The sequence below is a fragment of the Cupressus sempervirens genome, chromosome 2 (genome assembly GCF_028749045.1).
Source record: "Cupressus sempervirens isolate cs-2001-9-10 chromosome 2, ASM2874904v1, whole genome shotgun sequence".
NCBI lineage: Eukaryota > Viridiplantae > Streptophyta > Pinopsida > Cupressales > Cupressaceae > Cupressus > Cupressus sempervirens.
Genome location: NC_143119.1, coordinates 328,895,932 through 328,922,960, shown reverse-complemented (window position 1 = coordinate 328,922,960; position 27,029 = coordinate 328,895,932). Strand labels below are relative to the sequence as shown.

The 27,029-nt window shown below is 36.0% G+C and overlaps 1 protein-coding gene across 5 annotated transcripts in view; it reads right to left on the bottom strand.

Annotated features, from left to right (window-relative positions):
- The window catches only part of LOC149572432 (carbon-nitrogen hydrolase family protein), a 263,986-nt gene that overhangs the window by 166,427 nt on the left and 70,530 nt on the right, over nucleotides 1-27,029 (bottom strand). For all 5 annotated transcript variants that reach the window (XM_089813597.1, XM_089813598.1, XM_089813599.1 and 2 more), the window contains exon 5: nucleotides 14,613-14,716. In XM_089813597.1, the coding sequence (XP_089669723.1) occupies nucleotides 14,613-14,716 (104 nt within the window). The remainder of the gene's footprint in view (nucleotides 1-14,612; nucleotides 14,717-27,029) is intronic.

Sequence of the window (27,029 nt, the reverse complement as noted above, 5' to 3'; positions counted from 1 at the left end):
GATTGCATACTAAATTTGCTTACATCTACAATAGTAATTATATTCCTCGTTCTTCGATGCAGTTCTACTACTTGCTAGCATTTCCTCTATCATTATCATTTCAATTTCAAGCTTGATTTCTCAATCTAAGGCTTGACCAAGGAAAGCGCCCCCCCCCCCCCCTGCAAGAAAATTCCATTTTTCTTTTGTACAAGAATAGGTTATTGGAATTGCGAATTTGGAATCAGAAACCTATTGTCAAGAATAAGATCAACTGGTCCTTTACCTTCTAGGAACATGTCAATTCGATGGAACCTATACCATTATAGGTTGACCTATACCAGGAGATCTACACTTTTTAAAGGTTTTTGGGTTTTTAGTCTTGACTCTAAATGTGGTCTCAGTTTCTCCTCTGCTGTTCTTAGCTTTTGTTTTCTAAAGATAAAGGTTTCTTTCACTTCACATCCTTGAGGTCATTCGCTCTCTTTCTCTTCCCCTTGTGTCTCAGATCTGATCTATTGCTTTGGTAGGGCTGCACAAATATTTCTTGCATTTAAGTCATTCAACCCAAGGCAAGTTAATCAATTTAATCAATCTAGCACTTGATCAATCAATTCAATCTAATCACATTGCAAATCTAAGGTTAATGAACATTGCATAAAAGAAGACTTGCTTGCCTACTTCCTTGATATGATTTCGGTTTAGTACTAGCATCCCTTCACTTTACTTAGGTTGAGTGAATTTAGCTTTGGTTATAGGAGAGTTATGTTTGGAAGCCCCTCTTTCTCTTGTATTGAATGGCTTAGGGTGAAGATGTTTAACTACTGAACAAAACTCATCTAGTTTTCATTAACAAATTCATCACGTCCATTTTCACCCAAAATATTTTGGTGAACCCAACTTGTGCCCTTTCTTTTTGTTGGAATTAGATTGCTTCCTTTTGCATCTAGATCTACTTGGTATGCTCTTGTTTGCATTAGTGGTATTTAGATCTCCTTTTGCTTTATCTTATTTGCATTATTTGCATTGTGAAAATAAATAAAAAAATTGCATCCTACATCCTTAGATTGCATTGCATTTTGTTTAAAACATTATAAAACACAAAAACATTTCCTTTGTAGTCATCGCATTTCATTTTCAAAGGGGTTGTTATCTTTATTTTCGAACTTTCTTCATGATCTTCAAGATATTCCATTTCATGCAAATGACAACACTTTAGTCTTTCCTTTTATTGATTCTCATGAAAACTTTTCTTCAAAGCATCTTTAAAGATGACTTTGACCAGACTTTAGATATGGATAATGACTACTTTCTCCCTCGTGAAACTTTTTTGTGTCATTATTATTCCTCACCGAATGTGTAAATTCTTCCATCCTTATATGATTTTTTGGGATAAACCCTTGGATAAGGACACCGATTACTCCCTTCCTCATGAAGTAACCTTTATAAAATCGGATGATAACATGATTATTGCTCTTAATGATCAGCCAATTCCTATACATTTCATTAATATTCCTTCTATAGATGAAGCCTTGGTGAGTTATGTTTGTCTTTCTCCAAAGAGTACCTTAGATGTGGAGGATCACATCCTTGATGATTTTTCTTGTTCCTTTGAAGACACATCTCAAATCAAATCAAGTCTTATTGAAAATGATGATCATTATGACATCATTTTCACAAATCCAACCTTATAAGGATCCTAATCACATTTGACCCTATGGACAGCCTATCAACTCTTCAAGATTGGGGAACTTTAGATTTCACACCAGCATTCTATACCAAAACCAACATCCTTCACTTGGAAATTCAAACACCTTTATTTGATGAATGTATGCATATTGCATGCTTCTCTTTACATTTCAATCTAATTATACCTAAAAGATTATCTTTTTGTATGCTTCATCAAGTTTATAAGACTAGTCAAAATCATTATTTGCAATATAAAGAATTCAATTCTAATGGTATATTTCAAAGGAATTGGGATGATGAATGATATCCTTTCCGTGATCATTCTTCTTAATACATCTACATCCATACTATGTTGCTCCTCACTATGTGACATTGCTAGTCTATCCTTTGTGAGCTCTTGTCCTCCTTTGTGAGCAACATAATAGTCATTTCGCTTGTCTCTATATCGCAGGATCTATTTTCTCCCTTTGTTGACTTATTTCTTTTTATATGGTGGCATCTTTTATTACATACATTTATTGTGTTACATAAGGATTAAAATCCCGAGTGCAATCGTATATTTATTTTAAATCACATGTCTAGTATAAATAGAAACCACTTAGGGAGGCATTATATGTCCTTCTCCTCTTCTTTGCATCCAATGTACCTTATGAGTGCGCATTCTTTTATAGTTTGATCTTCTTTTTGCATGCATTTATTGTGTTACATAAGGATTGACATCTTGAGTGCAATTTTATGCTTGTAAGTGCATCTTTGTCATGAGGTATCTCTCTTTTAGGGCATATATCGGATATGCTTTCTCTTTTCTCTCAAGAATCCGTTCTCTTTGTTATTCTCTTGTAACCACTAAGTAGCTATAACATGGTTATCTTCCTTTTCATCTCTTTATAGATTTGCATTATTTTACTATATATTTTTATTTTTGTCATGTGATACTTTGTTTCATGCAAGACACGATTGTCTCTTCTTAAATTATTTCCATGCCTTGGATTTGAATGTTTGTCATTTAAATACACATCTATAACATCAATTTTTCTCTATCATTCACTCCATATGTGATATGTTTTTTTGCACCTTCTGTTGTTGGGAATTGCATATCCTATGATGTATCTTGCCTTCACACTTGGGAGGTAAGGCTGTTCGTGTATTCTCTCTTTTTGTCTAAGAATCACCTTTCCTTAGTGCAGTGGCATTTGTTTATTATGTGACATCCTTTTCCTATAAGGAATGTTTGTCTTGATTAGGATTCTCCCTTACATGCTAGAAGTGCATGTTCGTGATCATCACCTCTTCTTTATTTGCAAAGCTATCTTCATAATAAATAAAAATTCCCACATCATGTGTTTTAAAGTTTGTCATCCTTCATGAGTGGGCTAAATGAGTGCACTCTTGTTCTCCTCCCCTACTTTTGTCCTCAAGTTGTTATCTTCATTCAAACACTCCTTTTAAAGGTAGATGTCTTGTCAACAAGATCACTTTCTTTCAAGGGTCTCTTTTCGTGACATATCCTTTAACATTCTCTATTTTCTTAGCTTGTAAGAGTCAATGGTCTTTGCTAAGTTTGTGGCATATATTGATGTTTAAGGATGTCTCCTCATTGTTAAAAGTAGTTATCTTTAATTCTCTTCCTTGTGATATCTATGGCTACATAGTAATCATAAGAAGGGGGGCATGCATATGACCTCCTTGTACTATATTTTACATTTTATGCACTTTTACATTGCAGCGTGCTAGTCGCCAATGAGTATAAGTGACTCTTGTCCATCCCAAGGAAACACATTTACACACACACATCTCTATAGACAATAGGCCCTTCTCCATCCACAAAGAGAACAAACATATTTACACACCATGGTGATACAAGAAAATTGATACATGGGTGTACACATGCATACATACACATGCATGTAAAGGCGCCTATGGGTGCACAAGATTAACTACCAGGCACACGTCCGTACTAGACCGTTCAATCCTACCTTTTTTGTTTTTCCTCTTTGTGGTTCACAATAAGGCACACAAACCTTGTTGGGCAACATAATCATGTCTCTCTCTCTCTTTTGCTTTCATGCTAGTAAGCATATAATCATGGAAATATCATCTTTTGTGATGTTGGTCTTTCCTATGTGATCTTCTATGTTTTTGTAATAGCCTTCTAAACATGATATTAGTGGGTGATATGTTTCTTCAGCTGTGGTCTCTTTCGCATGTTGATTTGGGATTTAGTATTAACCCCTTTTGAGTCTTTTTTTTTTTTTTTTTTTCCTTTGTTTCTCTTCTTTCTGTTTTTGTGCTCTTGTACATGAGAATGGAGTTAGGATCCTGTGTGTGGGGCTTATGTCCTTGAGCTTGGTGATAGTCTATCTTGTTGTGACTTGCCTCTTCATCTCTCCTCTTCTTCCTTTACTGAGAGTATAACTTACCTCACACTCCCACTAAAGTGAGGGCTAAATGTATCGTCTTAATATGGAAGCACTTCATTTTGAGATCTTTTAGCCCTCAGTGTGGTTTTATCCTCTCTCTCTCTCTCCTTCCCATCTTGCACAAATTTCTAGGACATCTCTCTTTTCTATGCATGGCCCTTAGGTGCTATTTTATCACCTTTTTTGTCATATCTTTTGATACTTTCAGTATTTCCTGAATCTTTCTGCACTTTTCCATAGACCTTGAGGTCATCTTTTCTTACAACAAACTTAGGTATAGGTCAAACCGGTCAACCTATACCTAGACGGATTTAGGTCTCAGGGCCCAATGTGTCTCAGATATTTAAATTGACACTTGGGCTTGGAGATGTTCTATCTCGCTATAACTTTTCATTTGTCTTTCTATCTGTTCTTCTTCCTTGACCGAGAGTATGACTCGCCTCATATTCCTACTAAAGTGTGGACTAAATATACCATCTTAAAATGGAAGCACTATTTTTGAGACCTTTTAGCCCTCCTTAGGGTGGTTTTGGTCCCCCTCTCTTGTTCCAATTTCGCTCCAATCTCTAGGTCATCACTCATTTCTATGCATGGTCCTCATAGGTATTATTTTATTACCTTTTTTGCCATATCTTTTAGTGCATTCATCAATTTCTACTTCTTTCTGCACCACCCTTAAGACCTCAAGATAACCTCACGCATAGGTCAACCTATACTGGTATGAATCGACCAAGTCAGCCTATACCTAGATTCATTTGGTCTCGAGACCCATGTTGTCTCGGGTGTTGAATTTTTTTCATTCGGTGCCTTGATCAGCTCACTTTGTTTTCAAGCCCGAAAACTAGCATATAAGAGAGCTTGGGCATTTCATTTTCACATCATGCACACACATAAGGACATCAGATACACACAAGTGATCTCTACAAGCAAGTAATCTTTGGCATTCTTCAACGATTCATCAAGATCAAGCATTCTTGCATTCCTTCCTTCTTCCATCAAACTGCTTCTGCCAAGGTGGTAGTGGAGTTTGGCTTCCAAGGAGGAGATCTTTGATTCTTTCATTCAAGTTATTCAAATACTCATGAAGCCATGTTACAAGCATTCTCATAGATGAGGTTTTGATTTACATAACTTCCTTTTGGTTTTTGTGTTGAGTCAAGGCTATTAGATTAACATACTTGATTGCATATTATATTTGATTGCATCTACAAGGGTAATTATATTCCTCATTGTTAGATTCAATTCTAGTACTTGCTAGCATTTCCTTTATAATCATCATTTCAATTTCAAGGTTGATTCCTCAATCTAGGGCCCCCACCGCCAAAAAAAAAAAAATCTATTTTCTTGTGTATAGAAACAGGTTATTGGAATTGCGAATGTGGAATCAAAAACCTATTGTTGGGAGCTTTTTGGAAAATTAAGGTGGATTGGTCTTCTACATTGCAAAAATATGTCAATTTGTGGAACATATAGCAGTATAGGTTCACATGTACTTGGAGATCTGCACTTTTCAAAGGTTTATGGGTTTTCACTCTTGATTCCAGATCTGGTCTCAATTTCTCCCTTGCAGTTTCCAGTCTTCTGTTTTATGAGCAGAAATGTGTCTTCCACTTAACATTCTTGAGGTCAATCACTTTCTCTTCCCCTTGTGTCTCAGAATTAATTTCTTGCTTTGTAGAGCTGCACATGTATTCCTTGCATTTATATCAATCAATCCTAGGCAAGTAAATCAATCTAAGACTTAATCAATCATTTCTATCTAATTGCATTACAAATCTAAGGTTAATGAACACTACATGAAAGAGGACTTTCTTACATACTTCCCAAATATAATTTGGGTTTAATATTGACATCCCTTCACTTTACTTGGGTTGTCCTAATCTAACTTGGGTTACATTGAGAGAGATGTTTGGAAGCCCCTCTTTCTCTTGTACTAAATGGCTTAGGGTGAGGATGTTTAACTAATGAACTCAGCTCATCTACATTAACAAATTCATTGTTTCCATTTTCCCCTAAACACCTGGAAACAAAGACACACAATGAGAACAATGGTCATGATTTTGAGGGAAAATTTGAAAACCCTCCAAACTTTATTAGAGGAATTGAATGCCCCAAAACAGACTACGAGGTACCATGATTGAAAGATAACAAAGCATCATTTTTCTAGAAAAAGGGTAAAACCCAAAAACACAAATCCTTAATAGAAAATATAATGCGAACTCATGTATTATAGAAACTAGAAACGATTTTTTAGCTAGAAAATCAAAGAGCAGTATGGTATTCATTTTGGTTGTAAGAGAAAAAGTCTCCTCATAGTCAATGCCTACTTTCTGTGAGAATCATCTAGCAACTAGACGAGCTTTGAGCTTGTCAAGAGCTCCATCAGCTTTGCATTGAACTTTATTGAACCATTTACAACTAATGGACTTCTTCCCTAGAGGAAGGTCAGAAAGGACCCAAGTGCTATTTGTTAGAAGACTATAATGTTCAATCTCCATAGCCTTTTTCCACTTAGGAATCCATTTAGCCTCAATATATGTTTGAGGCTCAAAAATACTATGAATGTTGACCATGAGAGGAATGATTATTGTTTTTTGTTGCTTACTCTTGCTTTTAGAACATCTACCCTTAACGAGCTCATCAGGACAAAGATCGCTAATTGTCTTAGCCCAGGCCAAAGAGTAGAAGAGCCAACGCCAAATGTAGGATAAATAATTGGAATATGATCTAGAGCATGTTCAAAAGGAGCATCATCCAGGGAGAATTCAAGTAGTGCATCATAAAATTTAGAGTTTGCATCATCCCCCCATTAGATGAACTAAATGGAAGTCGAACAACCAAATTAGAAGCCTTCAATGTTTGGTCTTTGGAATTTTGCTCAAATTTGGAAAGTTGAAAAGGTCCTCATTCTTCATCAAAGACAACATCACAACTAAAGATAAGATGATCAATGTCTACATCAATTAGTCGGTAAGCCTTGTGGTTGTGTCATTGTACCCTATGAACATAAGTATCTAACTCCTAGAATCCAAACTAGAGTGTTGGGCATCTACAATCTAAATATATGCTAAAGAGCCAAACACTTTCAAATGATTAATCCTAGGCTTGCAACCAATCCAAGCTTCCCCATGAAACTTCCCCTTAATAGCCTGTGTAGGAGATCAATTAAAGAGATAGACTGCAATGAGTACTGCTTCTACTGAAATTTTCTTTGGAACACTCATGTTCCCTCATTGACTTGGTCATTTCAATAATAGTGTAGCTTCCACATTAGCAACATTGCTCCACTATCGAGTGTAAGGTGTGGTTAACTACGTTTGATGCCATGTGTATCATATAAGTTGGAGAAAAAATTAGAACAAAACTCCCCCTCCATTACCTTGCCTAAGAGTGCCTATAGAACAATTTAACTCTTTTTCTATTAAAGCCTTGAATTTCCTAAACAAAGTAAACACATCAAATTTATGTTTGAGAAAGTACACCCACATTTTACGACTGGAATCATCAACAAAAAGAAATAAATACATGGCACCAATAATAGAAGAAATATGCATTTGACACATACATCAACAAGGATCAACTGCAATCCCTTTGAGGCTGGCTATGAGTCACCTCCTTGAATGGTGTTCCATGTTGCTTCCCAGCCTAAAAACTCCATAAACTCGATGACATTGAGTTTGAATATCCTCCAAGAACTAGATCCTCCCTAACAAGCTAAGCAAGATAGTGAACGTTCAAGTGCCCATATTGCTAATGCTAGATACCATTGATGGAAGATAATTTAGTTCAAAAAGCATGCTGAAGAGAGTTACCTTAATCCAAAAGTTTGTATAGACCATGATCCTCCATACCAACAACCACAATAGTGCAAGCTACACAACAGTCGAAAACTTGTGTAAAGTGAAAACCACGTCAAGCTAAGGAGAATATCGCATTATATGTCTCACTAAGAGAAGATTCAGTTCCATACAAGGAATGTAGTGTACATTAAGAAATATGAGATTTCGCCCACCAAACTGTATTTGCACATTGCCCTTGTTGACAATCGTATACTCTTCACCAAAAACAATTGAACCCATGAAAGGTGAGAAGTTTGTAAACCAATCGCGCAAACAAATGAAGTGTTAAGAAGCACCAAAGTCTATGTACGAAGCCTACACATGATCCATTAAAGCATTAAATGCAAATCTATCTGCTTTGTGACATTGACCTTAGGTTGAACCCTTCCCTACTTTTGTTGTTTAGAAGAAAGTTTATTTTGACAATCCTTTATCAACTGACCATATTTGTGGCATCAGTTACACTAAAATTTTCATCTTCGAGCAATTTTGATGCTAACAAGAGCCTTTCTACTAAGATGATTGAGATTTTCCTTTATCCTTGTGAAAGGATTTGGCTACAAAAACTTGTTTTAAGGACTTAGTTGCACTGCTACCAAACTGTTGTTTCCAATGATCCTATTGCAAATGTTCGGTGCACAACTGTAAAAACTCTAAGTAAACATTCACGGCAATAATGTTGAATAGTTTGATGAAGTTGTCATAGAATTTAGGAAAACACTTCAAGGTTATGACTACCATATTATCATCTTCCTCCATTTTTTGACCATTGACCTCTACCTCATCTCAAATGTCCTTAATCTTTGTCAGAAGCTTCTATAAGGACATACACTCATACATAATGATAGAAATAGTTGGTTCTTCAAGAAGAACACACAACTCTTATCTAATGTCTCATGACAATCCTTCAAAATAGTCGAGATCACTACACCTATCTTGTCGGATGGCACTTGTGGCAGCTGATTATCAATCACTAAAAGCTTGATAAGCATGATTGCTTCTTGATTGCACTTGTCAAACTTACCCTAATCTTGTCCAACCATAGTAGGGCAAGACCAATTACCCAAAACGAGCTCATGAAGGTGATGATACATGAAAAAAGCCATCATTCACTACTTCCATGTGTTGTAATTCTTGCAATTGAATTGTCAATTGCTGATTCACCTAATTGAACGGAAAATGAGAAATTATGAAGAGGCAAAAAATCGTGAACCCTAAGGCACAGACCCCAATGCATGAACAAAGGAAGATTCAAGTATAGACTTCATAGAATATGAAGTATCGATGGCATGAATCCTAAGATGCAAACCAATAAAATTTTGACAAAGACCTAGAAATAATCACAAAAAACCCACAAAGAATATGTAGGTTAAAAAATCTGCTCAAAAAATTGAACTGTTTTATAAAAATCCTAGATGGATGAAAAAAATGATTTGGAAATGCTGAAAAAAAATGATGAAAATAAAAGAATAGGTTGTAATGGATGGAAGAAAAAACTCTTTTGTGTAGAGATATGGTGACTAAAAACATGAGAGCGAAGTCACTATGACCATCAAGTCCCTTTTTTTCTTACAACTCCTACCACGACCTCCACACAATAGTCGTCGTCGCTAAAATCTGCCTCATTGTTGGTCGTTTTCTGCAACTATTTCATCCAAATCTGCTATTGTTTGGAGCTTGTTTTGCAGCCTCCTAGGATTTTCTCAAAACCCTAATTTTTTGTACCAGACTGGAATATTTTTTCGTATTCTTGGTGGGTTTTTCGAGAGCTCATTTGGGTTGCCATCAGTTTTTTCTAGGTGCCTCCATTTTCGAGCCCATGAATCAAAAACTCGACAACATACTCCTAAGTTTTTTGAGCTCTCTCCTCAGTATCTCTTCTTTTTTGCCTTCCACTTTTTTGCCTCAAAGTACATGCCTTACATATTATCACGCTTTTTCACTAAAAAACTTGCTATGGCAGCTCTAAGTAATATTCCTCGAGTGGAATCAAAAGTTCAATGGTCACAATTATGGCACATAGAAATACCAAATGCTAACCATCTTTGAATATCGCAACAAAGATAAGGTGGTTCTACTTCTAGGTACTATAACTCAACCTACTCAAGTTGGTCCTAATAAGATGGCATGGGATTAAAATAATCGAGAGGCAGTGATGCTTCTCAAATTATTCGTAGTTGATCGGCTCCCTGAGATTCCAGACGGCAAGACCATGGTCGAGATATGGGAGCATCTCAAGAAACTTCATGAGACTTCAGACTAAAGAAAAGCCTTTTTCCTCAAGAACACTTTGTTTTCTATTGTCATGGATGAGCTAAAATCGCTCTAAGAACACCTAGATAGGATTCAGGAAATCTGTGATCACTTGCTTGCCATTGGACACAAGATGGAGGAAGAGGACATTGTGGTCATAACCCTCAGGAGTTTACCCAAGTCCGACGACCATTTTATCAAGACTCACAACATCACTTCTATTGGTGTTGATCTGAAGTTCACAAATCTTTGCACACTTCTGCTAAAGTAAGATTGGTGGAAACAACAGTATGGTAGCAATTCTAGCTCCACCTCCCCAAAGAAAGCCTTTGCTACTAAATCCTTTCAGAAGGATAAAGGCAAGTCTCATTCACAGTAGTCTTCTAAGCAGAAGTCCTCTACTCCAACTTCAAAAGGCTCCATAAAAATGAACATTCAATGCAACTATTGCCACAAGTATGGTCACATGAAGGTTGAATGTTGAAAATGCTTAGCTGCCCAATCTAAGCAATTTGGTTTGCAGCCCAAAGCAAACAGTACAGAGAACACTGAGCAACCCAAATTTTCCTTTTATGCCTTCATGGCTAAAAGACCTGTAGATCATGTGAAGTCATCTTCCTAGTACATTGATTTAGGTGCCTCTCATCATTTCACCCACCGCAAAAACTAGTTCACTAAGTACCATCCTTATTCACATTCTGTTATTTTTGGTGGAGGGAAGAGTACGCTGTTATCAACAAAGGCAACATTCAGATGTATTCTAAGTTCCAGTGATGGAACTAAATCTATCTCAATAAGTCAGTTGTTGCGACACTCTCCACAGTTGGATGTCACCTTCAGTTCACATAAGTGCACCACCACTGATAGAGTCAGTCTATTGTTGCAGTGGGTCTTTTCAGACTTACTGATTCTGGTGATTCTTAGGACTTAGCTATGGCTACTTGGCAGTCTTCTGTCAGCACACTTTGGCATCAGCAGTATGGGCACCTAAATGTGCACTATCTCTCTCAACTTGCTTGGGAAGATCATGTCCTTGGATTGGTAGAGATTTAGACTCGGCAACTTGGAGTTTGTGATGAATGTCAGGTTGGGAAGCAACATCGCACACTTTTCACTAGTGGCGATTCATGGCAAGCTTCTCAAGTAATTCAGTTATGTGAAGGGTAGTACTGATCATGGGTAGTGGGTTCACAAATTTAGACTGGGTAGGTTTTGTTGATCATAAAAAGTCAACTTCTGGATATGTGTTCAATTTGGGTTCTAGTGTCGTCACATGGACCAATAAGAAGCAGCGGGTCGTTTCTCTCTCCTCCACCGAGGCTGAATACAAAGGAACAGTCAAGGAAGGTTGTGAAGCTATTTGGCCTCATCGGATACTTGAAGATATGCAGTTGTCAGAAGCAGGCCCGACAACTTTGTTTGTTGATAACCAAGGTGTTATAAAGTAAGCCTAAATTCCAATCTTCCGTGAAGGAACCAAACATATGGATGTTCACTATCACCAAATTGGACAGCTGGTTGAAGACTGGACAATAGACTTACAATGGATTCCTACAACGGATCAGACTGCAGACATTCTCACCAAGCCTCTTGGCCCAGATAAGTTTGTCCAATTCAAAGGACAGCTTGGTATTGTGGATATCTTAACCATTAAGGGAGGGTATTACAATAATAGATAGTTTATATTAATATTATTTATTATTTAATGGTTATCTATTGTAAATCTCCTCTAAATATTACAATGTTTCTAATATTTAGTTTCCTTCATCTAGAATAGAATGGTTCTATTCTTTACGATTGTTTTCTAAGTAAACATCATTCATTCTTTTGGATATATTGCCCTCTTAGTCTTTGTTGATAACAAGAAAATATTTACCAATTACTTTGTAATAAAAACCTCAGGAGATAGGCCACAAACATAGAAATCAAGATGTGAATGGAGAAAACAGAGAGAATTGTGCCTTAGAATATTGTCGCAGAGAAGAGATAGGTCAAGAAAACAAGTCTTTCATGACCAGGAAAGAATGATCTACGACCAGAAGGAAAACGATGTTTTTTTTAAATGGCCTTCAAACAGAGGTAGAAAATGGCCAAAAATGTCGAATTTAGAAGATTGCAGAGTTGCTCAATGAAAACACCAAAATATCATGTGTTTAAAACCCACAAACAAAAATTTCAGAGTTGTGATCTGCAACTCGAAGGTCAGCAAATGGATGAAATGTCCCTGAAAAACATACAAATGGAAGAAAAAAAACTTCAATGAAGAAATCTAAAACAAATTCAAAACAAATTATACCCACTTTGATACCATATTACACAAGTAATTGGTAAAATAATGAATTGAATCAAATGAATGATTAGGCGACCATTTATTTAAGCACAAGAGACGATGTTTCCATAATGAAACAATCCTAAAATAGAAACTATCTAATATGTACACTAAGTTACAACATTGACCATTAAATAAGAAATAATAAAGATATTATTCTAAATTTCTAACATAACTTACCCACATACTCAATTAAGCATTTTAGTAGAAAAGCTTAAACCTATGAGCACCCTAAGATTAACAAGGCAAGTGATTACATGGAAGGGGAAATATAGGCTTTGATGAGAATCTTTGATGTTGGTTGTCACAAATGATGGAAAGTTTTTCAATTTCATTTTTGAAGGAGCTAGGTTTGGTTATATGCAACCATGTTGTACACAAGTCATGTATGTGGAAACAACATCTAGAGTGCATGGTGGAGACCGCACACATTACACTAGATAAAAGAAATGGCATGACTTAAACCATTGTGATATTGCTATTAGGATTTAACTGTGTAGTTTTTGAGTCAAACTCATTGACCGATATATATCATGAGTAGTGATTCACACATGAATCCATCTCTCGTGATAATAAATGGAACACTTAGCACTCATTGGATCTAGGTGATGCTCACAGAGGTGAAGCACTGGGACTTCTTGGGAGGTCACCCATCCTAGTACTACTCTAGCTTGAGCATGCTTAACTATGAAGTTCCCTCCATGGTTAAACCCACTCTTGCTTGCAACCCCATTTGCAAAAGCTTCACCAAGTGTTGTGCCTTATGAACCATTCACTTGAAAGCCCCTTAAGCTCATCAATTGATAAGTAGGAGATATTTTCCACAACAAGTCAAATTGTGATATTGCTATCAGGATTTGACTGTGTAGTTTTTGAGTCAAGTTCATTGACCCATTTATCACGAGTAGTGATTCACACATGAATCCATCTCTCATGAAAATAAATGGAACACTTAGCACTCGTTGGATCTAGGTGATGCTCACAGATGTGAAGCACCGGGACTTCTCGGGAGGTCACCCATCCCAGTACTACTCCAGCTCGAGCGCACTTAACTACGGAGTTCCCTCCATGGTTAAACCCACTCTTGCTTGCAACCCCATTTGCAAAGCTTTCACCATTCATTAGAAAGCCCCTTAAGCTCATCAATTGATAAGTAGGAGATAATTTCCACGGCATGTCAAATTGTGATATTGCTATCAGGATTTAACTGTGTAGTTTTTGAGTCAAACTCATTGACACATATATCATGAGTAGTGATTCACACATGAATCCATCTCTCATGAAAATAAATGAAACACTTGGCACTCATTGGATCTAGATGATGCTCACAGAGGTGAAGCACCGGGACTTCCTGGGAGGTCACCCATCCCAGTACTACTCCAGCTCGAGCGCACTTAACTACGGAGTTCCCTCCATGGTTAAACCCACTCTTGCTTGCAACCCCATTTGCAAAACCTTCACCATTCATTAGAAAGCCCCTTAAGTTCATCAATTGATAAGTAGGAGATATTTTCCACGGTAAGTCAAATTGTGATATTGTTATCAGGATTTAACTGTGAAGTATTTGAGTCAAACTCATTGACCCATATATCACGAGTAGTGATTCACACATGAATCCATCTCTCATGAAAATAAATGGAACACTTAGCACTCATTGGATCTAGGTGATGCTCACAAAGGTGAAGCACCAGGACTTCTTGGGAGGTCACCCATCCCAATACTACTCTGGCTCGAGCACACTTAACTACGGAGTTCCCTCCATGGTTAAACCCACTCTTGCTTGCAACCCCATTTGCAAAACCTTCACCAAGAGTTGTGCCTTATGAACCATTCATTAGAAAGCCCTTTAAACCATCCCAAAATCTCTCACTTTCTCTATTTTCCATTGCAACTTCAAAGTTTGCAAATTGATCCTGTGGATTTTATACTTGTACTCATTACATTTCCTACCATACGTTTTTTTTGCAATACAGGGTTCTGTATGAAGAAAAAAGTTAAACAAGACATATAGCAGGCATTTCATGCATTAAAGGGTTGAAACAACAGTTCCACAAACATTAATATCCTAAGCAGAAAGATTAAGGGTGAAAAAGGATATCATACAGAATCCAAATCTACTACTGCTGTTAAAACTTCAATGTCATTGAGAGAAAACTGTGATCCTTGAGCAACAATATCACCATTGACAGCAATACATGAACAGCCATCTGCCAAGAAATGCATGATAACAAATTATAAAAAATAAAAAACACAAATTATTAGAATTTATCATTTTTGATACTCAGATTAAAAGGCGTAAATCTTCATTAAACAGCTTAATAGAAGACTGTACATTTCGAGCTCAGAAACGACACTACATTTATATCTATTGTAAACATGCAAATTAAAGTATGTAGCACAAATGTAAAAGCAGGCAGGAAGGACATATCTTTAGAGATGATTTTCAAGTGGGTAGATACCATCAGTTCTACAGGGAAAATATGTTCAGAGGTACCTTGACAGTGAGAGGAAAGTAAAGGCATCCTTGAAGGCAAATGTAAGACAGAAGAGAAAACTGTGATCCTTAAGTAATGTTTTTTAGGCAACTGATAGGGAGGATAAGTAAATGATGCATACTTCAATGTCAAAATCCTCATTAGAGGTGATAGAGATGACAACTGCAGAATATTTTGTACAATTCATACCAGACAACATTTGTAATGACCCCTTTCAATTTACCCCAGAGTTTTCTAACCTTCAATGTTCTAACTTGCTGTTTCTGTATGAGTTCTGTATCACTGTTGGTATAATTTCATATTTGCAGATGTAACATATTTATGACGTCTGTAGTCTTTAAACATATAAATGTATTGCCATACACATACAAATAAACAAATGAAATAGAGCACAGTTCTTGCAACTTAAACCATGAATGAGCACAGACAGAGATTCAATGTCATATAACTTTGCCCTTTTTATTACAGTGATAAGCTTTATCAGAAGCATACAAGGAAACCAATGCAGGAATACATTGTGATATTTGATGGTATTAATGCTCAGTGTTGGCAAATCGCTACCATTGATGGAAATATTCATTATTGGCACAGAGCATATAAATGGAAATGATGACAGCATATCAGATTTGATGGTATTAATGCTCACTGTTGGGAAATCGCTACCATTGATGGAAATATTCATTATTGGCACAGAGCATATAAATGGAAATGATGACAGCATATCCCAATCTGAGTTCACAAGTATCAGGCACAAGTCAGCTTCAGATTTCTTTGCCACACCTTGGTCACCAAATAACTCACGATTCTCCTCTTATTCTTCACCAACTGCTTCCATGACGGTATTATGTACTGCTGCTCCTGTGGCACATTTCACTCTTCAGTTGACCAGCACAAGGGTTAACTGCTTCAAAAAGCAGTGACAGCCCCATCTAGCAAATAAAGCACTTTGATATACATCATCAAGGCGATTCATCAATAGGGAATAGACGTCTGCTCCAGCAATAATATCAATTGACTAAGTGTTTGATTCCCACAAACATATTAATTCCACGAAAACCTACATCTTGACCATTGATATAATCAAATCTTATCCCCTCGCAGTCATGCCAAAGAAATAAGAACATCAAACTTAATAATATCTTAGCAATAGATAGTCTTGCATTTCCAGAAAACGTAAAACTATAAATCACTGAAATTGACTTCAGAAATTTGTTGTACTCAGTTGTTGAACCCACTACCGAAACCTGCAATTCCTTTGGGTGTTCGTCCGAAGGTTCCAATCTTCCAAGAAGCTCTCCAAACAATGTATGAAAATAACCAATCATGTCTTGTTTATAACCATAAGAGAAGCTTTTCGACAATTTTTTAGTTTTGCCTCTTTTTAGTTTTGACATAAGCTTACGGAAATACTTGGCTTTTTTAAAATTTCCCTTAAACAATTGTTAAGGCCACTTTATACACTTTATTAATTTCATTCAATAATAATAAAAATATAATAAATTTTGTTGACAAATATTAAATTAATTGATTTTTTTTCCAACTATAGCCTTTGAGAATTAAATAGACTACTAAGTTCTCTTGGAATAACTAAGCGGAAAGAGACATTACAATTATCGCCCCCAAAATTACTTGCCCTCTCAAGCAATTGGAACTTAGGATGTGCTATAATATCAGCTTTCCCTCTAAGATGGCATCCTCCATCACCATGTTTCTCCATTTAATAAGATACTCCTTGATTGTCATTTTCCTCAACTTCCCTTCTCTAACATCCAAAATCCCATCACGTAACAAAACCTATATGTCATCCTCATCAAGAGATGGTAGCTCTGCTAGCCCCAGTGCCTTCTTGAGGCATGATACATTAAAGACATTGTGGGTGAGCTAGTGCTCATAAGCCACTTTCCCCCCTCTTCTGACTATGACATAGTGGTAATCAAGGTTTTAACTTCTTTGCACCACTTTCCTTCAGCGAAAACAATACGTATGGCCGCCAACGCAAGAAAACTAAGACCATGTCCCCAACCTTAAAGCTATGCTCAACCCTGTATTTGTCTCCATAAATCTTTTGGTGATTTTAAGCATTCTATATTGTTTTCCTTAAGAGACTTCAGGATGTTCTCACTCTCCTAAATCCAATCCTTAGCTTTGTCAACCAAGTACAAAAAAGATGGAATATCAAAACAATACAAAAGCTTTGGATGGAGTCATTTATATTGACATGTGATCCATGGTGTTATGCCAATGATCTCCTAAACCTAACCACTGAATCCAAGCCTTCAATTATCCTGCAACATAGTTAAGGAAATATCCATCAACCCATTGATTCACATTTGTGGTTGCTTGTCTATCTAAGGGGGATGAATAGTGCTTAGGGTTAACTTTGTGCCAAAATAACCTGAATAGCTTCTACCAAAATGCACGGAGAAATCTGTTGTCCATATCACAGACTATATCCTTTAACAATCCACGCATCCAAAACACCTCTTGAAAAAAATATCTACAACTTGTGGTACGTTGTACTTTGATGAAATAGAAAGAAATGATAAAACTTGGTCAACCAATCAACTATGACAAAGATCTAATCCTTGCTTTGTACCTTAAGAAGACTAGTAATGAAATCCATGGATATAATTTCATACATTTGCCTTGGAATAGGCAATAGCTCTACACAACTAGCAAGAAAAGTATGCTCTGACTTGTTTTGTTTGCAACTTCTACATTCCCTAAGATAAGGAAGAACGTTATCTTTGAGGTCTTTCAAAGAGAAACCTCCCTTAGTGTCCTATAGATTTTGAAGTAACCTAAACGTTCCACTAAGAGTGTATTGTAGATGCTTCTCAAGATCATCTCCTTGAGCTTAGATTCAAGGACCAAATATATTTTGTCCCTGTTGTAGATGATATCATCTTGCACCTTAAATCTATAATCCTAAATCTTCTCATCAATCACTTCACATGCGAATGTGTTTTTGAAGTAATCAACCAAAAGGTGAGCCTTCCAATCAACTGAAAACTCTTCTAGAGGACAAGTAGTTGGCTTATGGAGAGGATATCAGCAACATTATTCTTCTTTCCCTTGCATACTCCATATCAAGATCATATGCTTGTATTTTTTAATCCACTTCTAGTGCCTCTCATAAAGATTCTTCAACTCCATAAAGTATCTCAAACTATTATGCTTAATCCTTGCCACAAATTATCCACCAAGTACTAAAAGAAATTTGCCAATGCATGCGTGATGGCAAGCATCTCTTTGTCATAGATGGAACAAGGCCTCTTTGCATCCTTGAGCTTCCAGCTCTCATATGCAATGGGGTGCCTATTCCACATTAAAAATGCTCAATCCCTTCACCTTAAACATCATATTCCTATAAAAGAAACTAAGTGAAATCTAGCTAAGACAAGAAAATTGCTCATTACCTCCTCAAGATTCTTGAATGCTTCCAGAGCCTCGTTATTTCACCTAAAAGCTCATTTCTTTGTGACCTATATTAGAGGTGCTCCAACATGCTAAAAACCCTTTAAAAACCTTCTATAGTAACTATATAACCCAAAGAAGCTTCATAAATTTGAGAGAATCCTCGGAGGTGGCCGATTAATGATGCACCTATACTCCCTAAGTGTTGATGATGTGACCCAAATTAAGAATCCCTTGTGTTCCAAATTCACATTTAAAAACCTTGGCATGCAGAGTTTACGCCACCATGATGCCTAGTGCCTTGCAAGTGTTTTAAAAGATTCTCCAATTCTTTTATATAAATGAGTCTGTCATCAAAGAATACTAACTAGAACTTCTACACCTGCTTATTGAAGATATGATTCATACAGTATTAGAAAGTAGCAGGAGCATTGGTCAATCCTTAGTCACACGGTTCAAGTTCGATGACTATGAAGTTCGGATGAAGTTCGACAAGATCAAAAAATTCAACATTAAATTCGCTTTATATGAATTTTTATAGTATTTATAAAAATATAAGCATATCCAATTAAGTATCAAGATAGTTTAGCATACAACATAGATTTGAAATCTTTATAAAATAATAACACATTATGAAAATAAATAAAAATAAATGTGATTTATAATTTTAAACACATTAGATTTCTAAAATAAAAAATAGTAATTTAACTTTATCATTTTAAAACATAAAATCAAAATGTATTGGTATTTTATTTAAATTTTACAAAACAAAATAAAAAATAGATAAAAAAGAAAAAAACTCTTGAATTTATTACATTTAAGATTACACATAAATTTAAATGATATTAAATAAGCTACAATAAATATTAATATTTAAATAAAAAATTAAAATACTTATAACTTAAAAAATAATAAATTTTCTTCGATATTACTAAATAAAATTAAAAAATCATAACACACAAAACAAAAATAAAAAACAATACGAAATGGAAAACCTATAAAATTAAACATAAAACAAAAACTCTAAATGTCAAATGTCAATAGAAAAATAAGAACATGGGAATAGAGACAAGCAGTTTGGCAGCAATCCCTTACCAGCATGCTATGAAAATCGCCATTGGAAAACACAATTCTAGGAAGAATGATAGTTATTTGCAATACACGGTGTACATCATCAAGAACATAAATGTGGCGGCCATGTGGTTGATGGAGTGGGCTCTTGCGAAGCTGGTGAACCATCCGAAGGTGCACGTTAAAGTGAGAAGTGAATCAAAGAGAGTGGTTGGGAAAGGGAGTGCAGTGAAGGAGGAGGACATTGAGAAGATGTCATATCTATAGGCAGTGGTGAAAGAGACATTGCGGCTGCACACACCCATTCCATTGTCCTCGCATCAAATGACTGAAACAAATGGAAGCCATTATTTATAAAAAAATAGCGAAAACTCCAAAAAAGCCCGTAAAAAAAATTCATTTTTAAAATAATGCATTTTCTTTATACAAACTTTAGCCAAATTTTCACAAATTTAATGTTTTTTTATGGGTTCATTGAATTTCGAACCTCAAGCCAAAAATTCAATGAACCTTGTGACCAAGGATCAATCCAAAGGTCATGAACAAGAACTCATAGTGTTTGGAGTGAGACCTAAAACCTATCGTATGGATGTCATGATCCTTTACTCTAATCTAATGGTACTTGGATCTTAGATCTATCTTAGAAAAGTAAAATGCACCATGTAACTCATCTAATGACTCATTAATCCTAGGAATGGCATATCTATTCTTGATTGTCTTTTTATTCAAAGCATGGTAGTCAATGCACATCCTCGACAAAAGGAGCAAAGGGACCCAAACTAGGTCTGGTATGCCCCATGTCTAATGACTCTTTTCTAGCTATCTTAATTTTCTCCTTGAGTGTTTATAAGGAGTGTTAATCACTAGCTTAGACTCTTCCTCCAATTCAAAGGTATACTCAAATCCTTCAATCAAATGATTCATTGGAATGATCATGTTGGAAACCAAACTTTTTTGTCAAGCATTTCTTGAAGGTTTATAGGATAATGCTTAAGCTTATCCTTAGATGCCTTAATATCAAACCATAGGCTGCCCAAGCTACCTTACCATGTTTGGAAATGCTTTCCACCTTTTCAACTGAAACAATCCTAGGAGCACCACTGGACACCCCCTCAAAACTACCACGTTTGAAAACTCTGAGAAATATTTTCCTAAGGAATGCAAGCACTATATGCCCAAAATAGAATTAGTGTCTTCTAAATCAACCACATAAAAAATCATCAATAACAATGCAGTTATCAAGTGCAATTTAAAGGCCTCAAATTCAACCCATTTGCTACCATAACATTCAACCCCTTAAATGCCACAATCTAAAGGCCTCTCATAGAAACCAATGTCAAATCTATGAAATTATGTGTAGCTCTACTATCAATCAAGACTATACATGTTTCCCCTACAAGACACCATGCATGCTGAATGAGTTGAAACAAGGTGTACGAGACACAGTGGCAGTACTACCACCTAAATGTGTTTTGATTTCTTGTAATGTCCCAAACTGGTTCCAACAATAGCATACCAAAGAAACTTAATTAACTAGTACTAATTTAAGAAATGATGAACAAATACATCAGTTAATAAGCAAACTAATCAGCCTCCATTAAGATAAATATGTAATATATATAGTCATAAATTCAATTATTTAATCAATTCTAATAAATATGTCAAGACGTTAATTCGTAATAAAACCCTATCTTTCTTAAACAAACTATATCAAATATATCAATACACATTGTTTCCCATTATTCAATTAAATACTTATTAAAATGACTAAATATCAAAACATATGAATGTAACAGCTATTATAAACTATGGTAACTATTGAATTAAACACCATGAAGCAGCAGGAATAAATAAATAATTAAGTGACCTAAGGGTCATGTTGTTTCAAGGCCCACCCATATTGAAAGTGGGGACCAAAGAAAAGAAAGGGGGTAGGAAATTAGAAAGACCGAAGACAAATTAAGGGGAGAGATAAAATTAAGGAAATGGCGACAAGGAAGACTTATTAAAGGAAAGACAAATTCAAGAGAAATGAACTTTTCATATGCACATAGCAGCAAATAAATCTTCTTACATATGCCAAAGTGGGGGATTAAATCAAGGAAATGAAGTATAATAAAGACAAGTAATTTAAAATAGTTATAAGGTATTCCTTATTTTTATTTTTTATCTTTTTAATTCCTTCATATCTAAAATGAATATTATTATTATGAAACTTATCTGATTATTAATTTTATATGTATATGTACACATACACACACGCATGCACACACACGCACACACAATATTATGATATTTTCAAGATAGATAATAGATTGATGTGTTATGTTCATTAGAATGTGAGATTTTAAGAAGAGATCAATAAAGCTTCTTATGGAGGAAGAGATTGATCAAAATTCTAATAGTGTTGGTATAAGAGATTGATATTTTCTATTTCACTAGCATGATCATATTGCTATAATCTCTATAATGTCAGTATGTGAGATTGATGATCTCAATCTGATTGATATTCTTGAGATTTAAGGAATTTCTATAATGTCGATATGTAAGATTAATGATCTCCATCTAACCAACATGCTTGAGATTAAGGAATCTCTATAATGTCGATATGTGAGATTAATAAACTCTATTTGACCGACATGTCTAAGATTGTCATCATCTCTGTAATACTGGTATGTGAGATTGAGCATCTGACTGACATGCCTAAGATTGATGTACCAAAATATTTTGATGTTAACAACATATGCATATGTGATAAGGAGCCTAGACAGAGGTCACCACTTTTAGGAAGAACCTTAAGGGGTGCACTACAGATGAGATGGTAGATAACCCGATCTAGAGACATTCTTAATGTTTGGGATATAGAATTTGGGTAGAATAGTATAGTTAGACTTATTATTGTATAAATACTGACATTTATTTTGTAGGTTTTACTTGTCCCAAACTAACCCTAATAGTAAGGACATTACAATGTACTAGATATAGTAGCAATACTACCACCTTTCACCCCCTTACATGACCACTCCTCAGTGGGCCAATATCCCTCGTAGGATTCACAACATGGCTTAACTACATCTTGTGGTTCTATAAGACTATTGGTCGTAACGGGCACTGTTTTGGTGCAATGGCAACCCTGGCTTTTCTAACAATTAGTATCAAAGCTTGGTCATGGCTTCAAATCTCACAGGCCACGGTGAGCGATGTTGGGAGGGGGATTGTTGGCAGTGGGCTAGCATCCCTCGCAGGATTCACAACATGGCTTAACCACCTCATGTGGTTCTATAAGCCTATTGATTGCATCAGGCATTGACAGGTCGATCTTTTGGTGCGACAACAACCCTGGCCTTTCTAACATCCTCACCTCTCATTTTTTCATCTAAATCACTATGCTTATTGCCTTGAATGTGTTTTGATTTCTTGTAATGTCCCAAAATTGTAGCTAACCTATTATTACACTAATTCCAACAATGTTATAACAAAAGAACTTAATTAATTACTACTAATTTAAGAAGTGATGTGTTGGGTGGTTTTGCAACCGACAGTTTTGTGAAAATACAGTTACAAATTAGGTAGACCAGCCACAGCATGTGAGATAGAGTCTCTCCTACATTAAAGGGAAGGACCCCCCTTTTCATCATTCCTTGGATCAACTCAAAGTAAGCAAGAACTTGAGAGATTTGTGAGAGGTGTTACCAATATTTTTTCCTCTTTAACTTTTAGGAAAGAATCCACTTACCCGTGATTCGAGTAGTGGAAAAGATGAAATCTCTAACTAGAAACAGTGATACCAATAAACCAACACCAAATCAAAAGCTGATTGGAAGCATACCAGTTTGTCTCTAAGTCATGTTTTAACCTATTCTATAAGAATAATCTCTACCATTGGAGCACAAAGACTTCCAGAAATAGGAAATTCTAACTATTTTTCATTAATTTGAGATGGTAATACAAGCTACAGTCAAAGCTCCTTGTCTATGTATCACCACAATCTCTCCCAATCAAAGCTTCGGCTCCGATTGCTTCTTAACTCACTATGCTCTATTATTGAACACACAATATAACATGAATCACAAACAATAGGTGCAAACTACAGTCAAAGCTTCTAATTTGCTCTATCACAATTGTTTCCAGTCAAAGCTTTGCATCCAATCACTTCTTTTATTCATTTTTCTCCCAAATTCATACTACACAATCAAAGTTATGCTTGCACAAGTGTGGCAGGGCTTTCTTGCATACAACAAAAGAAGATTTTTACAATGAGGGGGCGCTCCTTTATAAAAGCAAAGAAGTTGAGAAAAAGGAGGAAAAAGTGGGAGCAACTCAACCAACTTTGACCCGGTCTAACTAACAAGAGAAATATCCCCCTGATTGAAACATAACTCTCATCAATCCTCCACCAAGATCTATTCAATGTTTGATGTATGAAATCCATCCAACACCTATATGGGTTGGAATCGAGAACCATATATGGGTTGATCAAAAGATAAGCGCCCATAGTTAATTCACCACACCAATCCTATGACCAAGATTCACCGCTAGGAACTATATCCGGATCCAATATTCTAAAGTCAAGAGCATCCTCTTCATGAAAATGCAAAAGAGTTCCATCATTTATCTCAAAAAGGAGATTATCGGAAGCCCAATCAGCATCTACTTCGAATAAGGGGTTGTTTACAAGCTAAATGTGATCTGAAATTTTGGTACTTGGTCTTTTGGGACAACTATCTAAGTCATAAGTCTGCTGAATGCTATCAAGTTCATTAATTACTTCTTGGAAAAACTCCTGGCTCTCTTTACTCTCATGCTCCGAAGAATGACTTGTGATCCTAACCTAATTTTCTGCTTCATAAAGAGCAATATGTGTATCATCCAATGCCTCATGAGCATACTTAAACTCCCTATTGAGCTCCATAATCTCATTCTTTCCTTTACTCAACAGATCAGGATATATTCCAGCAACCTTGAGAATATAATCCCTATTGGAAAGCAAACATAAATAATATGATTTCATAGATTCAAGAACTGTTTTGACTACCTGCAAATCAGCAACAAGAAAATCTCCGTCCACTCCCTTTTGAGCCTTCCTATGGAGATCCTCAACCATCCTGTGAGTGCAGTCATAACATACCAAAAATGCCACAACCATGTCTTCACTAACCTTCAACCATTTTTTTAAGGTATGCATCTCATTATTGTCATGTTGATGCAACTCATCATCTTGTAGTGTCATCTCGGACTGTTCTTCAAAGTCAACATCATGCATATAAAAAACACATGGTTCGTCACACCTCTCAAAAACATAATCATAGGCCTCAATTTCCTTGTTCCTTTGATTTGCAAGCAACGGCAAAAGTGTTGCTATGTTATCATTTTCATGTAAAGGATCATCATACAAAGACTCTAACATGCTATTACTTCAACTACAACCAACCTCATCAACATGTTTGTCAAGGCTAACCTCCAAATCACCAACGTAGAAACTTCCATGTTACTTATCCATAGCTGAAATCATCTTATCTACATTTTTCCCAGTACTAGTCTAAATTTATTTAGCCTCCTCTTTGTTATTACGATTCCCACAAACACAATCGGGTGTACTAGTGTCCTCACATGTCAAGCAAATTTGTTCCTACCTCATACAGGTTCCTTTAACTTGTAAACCCATGGAGATCAATTCGCTACCCGTCATGCGATCTTGAAATCTGTTGATTTTATGCTTAATTACTTCCTCCACAAGCTCGAAGGCTCCAGATGAGATCATCAACTTAAACAAGCCTTTGCAATATCTATATTCCCTCCTCCAAAAGGCTAACAAGGTTGACTGCAACCTCTTGCAAATTTCAACATCTACATCAAGAATTAAAGATATAATAGTGTACATGCAAGTCTTTACACTTCCTGAATAGTAGCTCCTAATTTCGAACAAGAAGCATTCTAACGGCTGAAGAGTTAAATCATTGCATTCAAGGTCAATCATAATATAAAATAATCTCATCTCCGCCATAATATCCAAAATTTGAACCCTCTTGTCAAAAGCAGGGTCTTTGTCATCATGTAATCCCTCCAAGTTCTTCACGATGAGCTACAAAACTTTCTTCAGCACCACATCATTGTAGGCTGTTGTAGGAAATGTTATTTGCATTATCTTGTTGAGACAAGAGGCAACTACAAGCCTCACATCTTTATGTGGATGTTCCATAAACTTGGGTTGGACCAAGGTAACCATTGAAGGTTGTAAAGCCCAATTTACGAGCCTACAATCTGCCTGCTCTACATTGGTCAAATATGTTTCTATCTCTTCCAATTTGGAGAGAACATCATTTGATGATTCCATGTGTTCTAGTTGCAACCCAAGTACGTATAGCCAACCCAATTGTTTTTCTTTCTCCAAGTTTCTTAGCTATTCACCATTAAAGGTGTCATTAAATTCTAAAGAAAACATTTGATTTTTCAGACTTTCCATGACTTAGTTTTGTTGTTTTAAACTCTACAATACTGCCCCTACTCTAAAAGACAACATCTCTACTCGAGAATTCCTAAAAAGAATACCTAATCTGATGTATGTCCAGTGCTTACCCAATTGTCATTTCCAATCAAAAACAACAGAACTCGTAATAAGTACCAGCTTGTCTGTTGTGGTAATATATTGCAGTAATCCCCTATCCAAAAATGATTTCAACAATTCTTCTCTATGATTAGGAATTTTGTATGATAACTCATGAAGTTTGTCTATAGGTTTGACAATACTACAACTAACAGTCACAGACCCCTTGGTCGGTTATGCTTTGAATTCTTTTCTTTTTTTCACTCCCTCCTTGTTTGCGTTTCACAAATAAAGTATGTTTTAATTTTAATGAGTGTCTTGTTGCAATTGTGGTTCTCAGTAAAGTACAATAGTGAGCACTAATAAGTGTGATCATTCTTCAAGAATTCAATACAGTTCCACTAACATTCTCATCAAATTGTAACTGCAGGGAAATAGATTCAACAAACCTATTGTTAGCAAGTATAGTAATGTCTTCAAGTGCACCCACCTATGTTAGTGAGTTCACACTATGTCCCTTCTACATGCCAAGCAAATGCCTCACAAAACTCAAAATATTGTCAGCTTCTGTGTATCACCAGAACCTCTACGTTCAAATTTCACCATAGTGTTGTGAAAGTCGGTGCTCCTTAGATAATTAAATCTGATTTCCCTTTAAGAACTTTTGACTTGTATGGGAGTTCCTGTCGCCCAGTCTTCTTACAACATTTCTTAACAGAGGAAATCACTTCTCGAATTCATCTTCAGATGGAATAAAAAGCTCTCAGAAATTCATAATTATAATATTAGGATTACCGGACTTGAATACAAATGGATCATCTATTGCTCGTTATGCAACATTTGAACTTCTTCTTCTTGTGATGGTTGGTCCGAACTGACACCACCTTCTTCTACGGTCTTGCCAATGCGTTGCTAATACCACATTCAAAATTATTGATTATGACTTCAATTTTCAATGGTGTGACCACTAACGCTTGTCACAGTAACACATGA